Raw genomic sequence first — 7,965 nt, 5'->3', positions numbered from 1 at the left:
ACCTTTGGAACATGGGCCTCCTCTCCTTTCCCCTCTTGCAGCATGGTTTTGGGCTACTTCCAAGGCCTGCCCCTCCATCCGTCCTCATCCAAGACTCAGCGACCACTAGTATTTCTCAACTTATTTTACACTACAGCCCACAGGGTTCTCACACATTTATAGTTAGAGTTGAGGATAATTTAAAAGTTACTCAATCACAAAATACAAGATTCAAGATCAAGAATCAAAGGATTTTATTTGTCACGTACTCATACAGGATGTGCAGTGAAATGTTTGTGTGTGACATACTCTGTATTTTTTATTTATATAGAAATATAAATAGAATACAATAGAATAAAATACAAGATAATTTTTGGAGAAACTAATATTGTATGGCTGCAAACAAGTCATAGCATGGATCAAAAGCAGATCACAAGCGATTTTTATGAAACGGTATGAAGGGACCTCAACCGTCACAAGTTATCTTCCACTAGCATGTAAAAATGCACTTAAGAAAAATAAGGAGAAACTTACGGAGGAAACTCATTATAAATTACGTTTAATTATTATGTAATATAGTGTGTATTATTATATATAATATAGTGATTTTTATTTTAGCTACATTAATGATCCTCAATCTGTCCAATGGCTGGCCAGGCCCTGTTTCTATAGGTTCAAGTGTCAACTGTCCCTCTAGCAACCCAAACTCTGCTGCCTTGCAACAAGGTTAGAAGAGGGAGCGGAAAGAAATAGGATAGGCCTAAACATTATATTATGGTTAAGTTAAACATTTGGACTTGGACTCAGAACCTTTCAGCTGGGAGTCAAACATCCTAAACACTGGACTATCTACTATTAACCTGTTGATGGTATTTAAACCTGTAGATGACTGTTTTCTCTGTGAAAAAGGTACTGTAATATATTGTGTCTATAAATCATTATTGTACCTTAACAGCATCCTGCGGTACTGGCCTCTTACCACCAGAGGGTGTGCTGTTACCTTCAGCAGTTAATTCACTGCTGGGCACAAGGAAGGATCCAACTGACAAAGAGGCACAAAGATAATCAGACTGACAGGCCGACTGAATAGTATAAGCTATCTTTCAGCGTTGTTTTTCACCAGGCTCCAGGAACGGACTCCCGTACCTGGTTAACACAGAACGCACACTATACCATCGTTTACACGCAGCCTAATGTAAACGCGTTACAAAGCCACGCATACACGCGCATGCAGGCACACACACGCACGCACGCAGGCAGGCAGGCAGGCAGGCAGGCAGGCAGGCAGGCAGGCAGGCACACACACACACACACACACACACACACACACACACACACACACACACACACACACACACACACACACACACACACACACACACACACACACACACACACACACATTCTAACCGGTTGTTACCTCCTGATGGCCTGTTCCCTAGCATGTATTGATTTGACCCAGTCCCCAGTGTAGCTCTCCTCCTCGGTCATTAGATTGAGGTCTAATGAATGCTCCTCACGGATGACAAATCAGGTAGGCTTAATTAATACCTTTTGTGCAAACTATGTTGATTGAGATTGACTGAGATTTATAATGCCACATCATTGTATACAATCAAGAAATATCTAATCTTATTTGATATTAGCAACAATCAATATGGCAGTAAAAAAAAAATAAAAATACCCTAGATATGCCCTATTCAGGTTTCCCAATCAGGTTCTAGATGCCTCTCTGTGAGAGTCTTTCCAAACATTTGTTGTTTATCTTCCCAGGTCAATTCAATAATTGCAATGTTCTTTGCTTAGGGTGCCTGTGTTGGTCAGTACCGTCACATTTTAAAGAGCGCTAGACAAAGAACCACTGTCGAATGATACCCCTGGATTATTTTCTTAAATTCCCAGTTTTTGCTAGCTTTGTTTGAAGGAACACATCGCCACCTGCCGTACCCGAATATGTTATACATGTGATCAACTTTTTTTTACTAGAGAGAGAGAAAGAGAGCGAGCGAGCGAGGCCCCGCCCGGCCGTACTGCGTGTTGGCGAGTAATGGAGCGCCTCCCTATGTGTGTGTAGCTCGGAGCGACTTGGTCCTCCAGGTCGCATCAACACCCGGGATGTCGAGCGTAGAAACCGCGGCGGAGCACGAGCGGATCCTACGGGAGATCGAAAGCACCGACACCAACTGTATCGGGCCTACCCTCCGGTAAGACCGGGGAGAATAATCACTAACACTCGGGCTGTCAGCCGGTTTGTTACCAGACTGACAGAATGAGGCTAGCTGTTAGCCTAACAAGTTAGCTGCTCATTGCGGCTCCAAACTACAAGTGTTGTTCCAGCCATGCTAATGTCCCGCTAACAAAAATAATAATATTTACTTGTTACCCCCAAGTACTGTTGTTGAGCGGTTACGGTTCACGATTTTGATGCGTGAGTGGAGCTGGTCTGTATCGTTGTGGTGAGAAGGCTGAAAGTTAAGTCAACTTCTCTCTGAACTCCAGTGCACTGTGTTTGGAGTAACTCATCAGGGGAAGTAAAGCTAAAAGGCTGCAGTGGTTAGCAAAAACGGTCAAGCTTACTACTTGTTTCGGGAAGAGGGGATTTGTTTGACAGTGGACGTGAAATGAAACCAAACACTCTACGATAACTCCTAACCACTGACCGTTGTGTTCGTGACGTCACACAGGGTCCCCGTAGACCTCTTCGTGACGTCATGCAGCATCGCTCAGCTGATGGAATGTATGAGGCCCGCCGCATATAAGTCAATGCAAAGCACTTAAACACTTGGTGTGTGTGTGTGTGTCTTGTATCAACTCAAACCAAAACAACTTTTTGGCTGGTGTGTTGTTTTTAATTGATTTTAAACAGTAGTTGAAGAGTGAAGTCGCGGTCTCGCAAGACAGCAAGACGATTCAGTGAGGGCCAAGATCTAAGTCATCATTATCAGTTCTAAACAGTTGTTGCATTGTGTAGTGGTAGCAGGAAGCATCTTCACACCAATTTCAATGTGCTGGTCTTGGATAGGAAACAAGAGGCTGTTTGTGTATGGATCTCTCTCTCGCTCTCTCGCTCTCTCTCTCTCCAGCTGTTGATCTTGATGTTGTTTATAAGACATTGTGCGTGTGTGTGCGTGTGTGCGTGTGTGTGTGTGTAATTTAAGCATAAGTGTATATTGGTTCAATCCCCTACATCCGCAGACTACCTGTCGGCATCCCAGAGCAAGTTTACCATTACTTCTACCGGGTCCTCCTGTCTCTGTACTGTCCCACCTCTACCTTCTCCTCCAGGTGTACACTAACCCCACGCTTTCAGCTCAGCAACCTAGTTGTCTTGGGTCGTTTTGTATGAGCGTCAATGAGCGATTTTGTATGTTAAAATGCCCTTGTGGTGGGTATTTTCCTATTGATTTTGATTTTGAATCAAAATCAATCAAGTATTTTTGGTCAATCAAGAATTTTGGGTTGATTCTGGTGTTCGAGTCTGATTGAGGGCGATGCTTCAGACTCGAACACCAGAATCAACCAAAAATACTTGGATAAAAGTGTGTATGAAATTGTACAAATTATATTAATGATAAGAATCTGATTAGAATCAGGCTTTGCTTCAGTCCTCCACCCAGCTGCATCTCTCCTCCTTCAGCTCTTCAACTCTGGATTTAGTCTCAAGTATTTCCCTCCCTCACCCTGTCAGACATCCTCCTCACCCCCCTCACCCACACGTTCCTCACTCCCCTCCCCCTTTCCTCACCTCTCCCCCTCCTTACAGTGATGTCACCTCTCAGGTCTGTCACTTTCTAATGTGAATACTATTTATACCCTGGTCACCTGCTGCTGAGCCTACATGTCGGCCTGTCTTACTGTCTGCCTCCTTATCTATCTGCCTGCCTGCCTGTCTCTCTAATGGTTCTTTAGATAACTAGTAGTAGTTTCAAACCAAAGCAGTATGTTTTTATTTTTTCATCATGCCTGATAAGTTTTGTTGGGTGAATGTGGAGCGACCAACCTGTTAAGACAGGCAGGGTGTGTGTGTGTGTGTGTGTGTGTGTGTGTGTGTGTGTGTGTGTGTGTGTGTGTGTGTGTGTGTGTGTGTGTGTGTGTGTGTGTGTGTGTGTGTGTGTGTGTGTGTGTGTGTGTGTGTGTGTGTGTGTGTGTGTGTGTGTGTGTGTGTGTGTGTGTGTGTGTGTGCGCGCGCGAGCGAAAGCGCGGACCATACACAGGGAACAGAGAGCTTCCCTGTCATTAATGCCTAGCCACACAAACACACTCCTCAGTCTGTGTGATGCGGTCCAAGACGTTATTTTGCCAGCTGTCATAAAGTGTGTGTGTGTGTGTCCAAAGCTAGCCTGATGACTCAGCAGGGTGTGTTCCACTGGCCTGTGTACTCCCTCCCTCTCTCTCTCTCTCCCTCTCTCTCTCACAAACAGCTTCCCTATGAGATGTTGAGATACTGAAACTTGTAGACTGAGGAATGACTTTTAGAGATGACTTTTAGAGGTTACAGTAAAGTACTTCCTGCTACTATGCGACTGGACTACTCCCCCCCCCCCCCCCCCCCCCCATTTGTTTGGCATAATTGACTCCACCCGAACAAAAACCATGCAGGACAAATCAAATAAAGGTGGAGGTGCAGTAGAACCGCCCACTCACTTCCTGATTGGATGAGCTGTAGAAGCTCTCTTCAGAGTTGTATTGTGAAATATTTAATTGCCAGAATTCCTCAGAAGTGATGATAGAGACGAATGCTGACAAGCAGCTCTCTCTGTTAGGGCGGGGTATCATGGCCAATTTCCTAAATTGATTCGATTTCGATTCATAAGGTTCTGAATCGATTAATCACGATTCGATTCGATTCAATCTGCTCTTAAATAATGAAAATGGCTCAACCGTGTCACAAAATACAAATGTACTTTATTCTTTCTCTTCATCTTAAACAACAGGTTTTAAGTGAAAACTTGTATATTGGACAGTTTAAACTTGAGCTGTAAACAAAACTGTCTCAAATCTCAAAAGTGCAATTTTGAAATTAGAAAGGAATTGCAAGTGAAAGTGTACTTGAACTACAACATTCCATTACTGCAAATTGCATGAAGGTATTGTTTATTAAAGTGCAAAAATAATAATAATGGTAACCAAACAAAAAAAAAAGATTTTTTTTTTTAATTGATCTCATCATGCCCTATGAATCGATATTGCAAAATGTAAATGAAATCAATCCAAAATCTTTTTTTTTTACCCAGCCCTACTCTCTGTCTTTCTCTCTCTTCTCTCTATATATGTTTCTCTCTTTTTATATTTTTCTCTCTCCCTCTTTCTATCTATCTCTTCTGCTCTCTTTCTCTCGTCGTCTCTATTTCTCTCTCTTCCTCTCGTTCACACTCTCTTCTCTCTTTTTCTCTCTCTTCGTCTCTATTTCTCTCTTCCTCTCGCTTGCTCTCTCGCTTGCTCTCTATTTCTCTCTCGCTTGCTCTCTATTTCTCTCTCTTCCTCTTTATTTCTATCTCTATCTCTCTTCCTCTCTATTTCTGTTTCTGCCTCTATATTTCTCTCTCTTCCTCTCTATTTCTCTCTCTTCCTCTCTATTTCTCTCTCTTCCTCTCTATTTCTCTCTCTTCCTCTCTATTTCTCTGTCTCTTCCTCTCTATTTCTCTGTCTCTTCCTCTCTATTTCTCTCTCTTCCTCTCTATTTCTCTGTCTCTTCCTCTCTATTTCTCTCTTCAATTCAAAGGGCTTCGTTGTATTTCGCTGCAGCAACAAAACGTACAATGGATATAGAAGTGACATTCAAACACAAACATAAACTCCTCAAGGCATCCTTTTAATGTTTTGGCGTGTGCTTGTGTTCCTCTCTGCTTCTGTATTTATGTCTTTGTGTGTAAAGGAAGCTGTTCATGGCGTCAGTCTGGCGCTATTGTAAAGGTTGGTCATTTCTTTGTCAACAAGAGGAAGGCCATGTTCAGGTGTGTGTGTGTGTGTGTGTGTGTGTGTGTGTGTGTGTGTGTGTGTGTGTGTGTGTGTGTGTGTGTGTGTGTGTGTGTGTGTGTGTGTGTGTGTGTGTGTGTGTGTGTGTGTGTGTGTGTGTGTGTGTGTGTGTGTGCGCGCGCGTGGCACGCACAACGTCATTGGAAAGAAAAGCACACAGGAACACAAACTCAATATTCCATAACAAATCAAACCCGCACCACTTATCTTCGATGTGTGTGTGTGGGTGAGGTCCGGCCTTCTCTAATGTGTCACCAGGGCACTGTGGTGTTATTCTCAGTGGTGGTTCACAGCAGTCTCTCTGTGTGTATCCAAGGGTTTCAACAGCAGAGTCTCCCTGCCAGCTGCAACACGTCCACCACAGAGCTCACAGAGCACATACCCGTCGTTATTAAAGTATTACTGGATTGCTCTCTCTCTTTGTCTCTCTTTGTTGAGCTATTATCAGACGTATCCCCTGTCTTGGTTCACTATCTTTCAACTTTTGCGTACGAGTAACAATAAGAGCAAGCCAGTGAGCAAAGAGTCCTTCGCCGAAGCAGCTCCCACTAGGAGACTGGTTGTATTTGGCAGTTCCCAGTACAACCATTAGAATAATGTTGTTGTACTGGCAAGCTCCCCTGTATAACCAGTAGAATACTGTGGTTATACATTGGGAAACTCCCAGTATAAACAGTAGACGACTGTGGTGGTTGTACTGGGCAGCTTTGTTGTATACCTACCCGTCACTGCCACTAGTGGACTTGTGCTGTACCCACAGTTGTTTCATTTTTAAACCACAGTGACTTCCGATAGACATTTATGAGCAGGTAGGGATTAGAGGCATGTTTCTCTCTACAGAATAGACTGTAGTAGACATTTGGTTTCCAATCTCTCTCTCTAGGTCTATAATATAGTTATTATTCCCAGGTCAGTGTATACGTCTCTCTCTCTCGCTCTCTCTCTCTCTGACATAGTCTCTCTCTCTAACATTCTCTCTCTCTCTTTCTAACATAGTCTCTCTCCCCAGGTCAGTGTATAACATAGTCTCTCTCCCTCCTGGTCTATAACATAGTCTCTCTCCCTCCTGGTCTATAACATAGTCTCTCTCCCTCCTGGTCTATAACATAGTCTCTCTCCCTCCTGGTCTATAACATAGTCCCTCTCCCTCCTGGTCTATAACATAGTCTCTCTCCCTCCTGGTCTATAACATAGTCTCTCTCCCCAGCTCAGTGTATAACATAGTCTCTCTCCCTCCTGGTCTATAACATAGTCTCTCTCCCTCCTGGTCTATAACATAGTCTCTCTCCCTCCTGGTCTATAACATAGTCCCTCTCCCTCCTGGTCTATAACATAGTCTCTCTCCCTCCTGGTCTATAACATAGTCTCTCTCTCCCCAGGTCAGTGTATAACATAGTCTCTCTCCCTCCTGGTCTATAACATAGTCCCTCTCCCTCCTGGTCTATAACATAGTCTCTCTCCCTCCTGGTCTATAACATAGTCTCTCTCTCCCCAGGTCAGTGTATAACATAGTCTCTCTCCCTCCTGGTCTATAACATAGTCTCTCTCCCTCCTGGTCTATAACATAGTCTCTCTCCCCAGCTCAGTGTATAACATAGTCTCTCTCCCTCCTGGTCTATAACAGTCTCTCTCCCCAGCTCAGTGTATAACATAGTCTCTCTCCCCAGGTCAGTGTATAACATAGTCTCTCTCCCCAGGTCAGTGTATAACATAGTCTCTCTCCCTCCTGGTCTATAACATAGTCTCTCTCCCTCCTGGTGTATAACATAGTCTCTCTCCCTCCTGGTGTATAACATAGTCTCTCTCCCTCCTGTTCTATAACATAGTCTCTCTCCCTCCTGGTCTATAATATATGCCGCTTTTCCACCGCACATGTAGCTCGACTCGACTCGACTCGACACGGTAGCAGCACGGGTCGTTTTCCACCGCAAATAGTACCTCCTGGACGTGGGCGGGGTCGGCTGCGCGAAAGGGCCGTGACGTATTTTTGTACGCGACGCAAACAACACC

At 44.0% G+C, this 7,965-nt stretch overlaps 1 protein-coding gene across 4 annotated transcripts in view; it reads left to right on the top strand.

Annotated features, from left to right (window-relative positions):
• The first annotated feature begins 2,015 nt into the window (after positions 1-2,015).
• The window catches only part of exoc6b (exocyst complex component 6B), a 35,266-nt gene continuing 29,316 nt past the window's right edge, over positions 2,016-7,965 (top strand). For all 4 annotated transcript variants that reach the window (XM_056576284.1, XM_056576283.1, XM_056576282.1 and 1 more), the window contains exon 1: positions 2,016-2,183. In XM_056576284.1, the coding sequence (XP_056432259.1) occupies positions 2,095-2,183 (89 nt within the window). In that variant the 5' untranslated portion in view covers positions 2,016-2,094. The remainder of the gene's footprint in view (positions 2,184-7,965) is intronic.

Source organism: Gadus chalcogrammus, chromosome 17 (genome assembly GCF_026213295.1).
Source record: "Gadus chalcogrammus isolate NIFS_2021 chromosome 17, NIFS_Gcha_1.0, whole genome shotgun sequence".
Classification (NCBI taxonomy): Eukaryota; Metazoa; Chordata; class Actinopteri; order Gadiformes; family Gadidae; genus Gadus; species Gadus chalcogrammus.
This window is presented reverse-complemented; position numbering and strand designations above follow the sequence as displayed.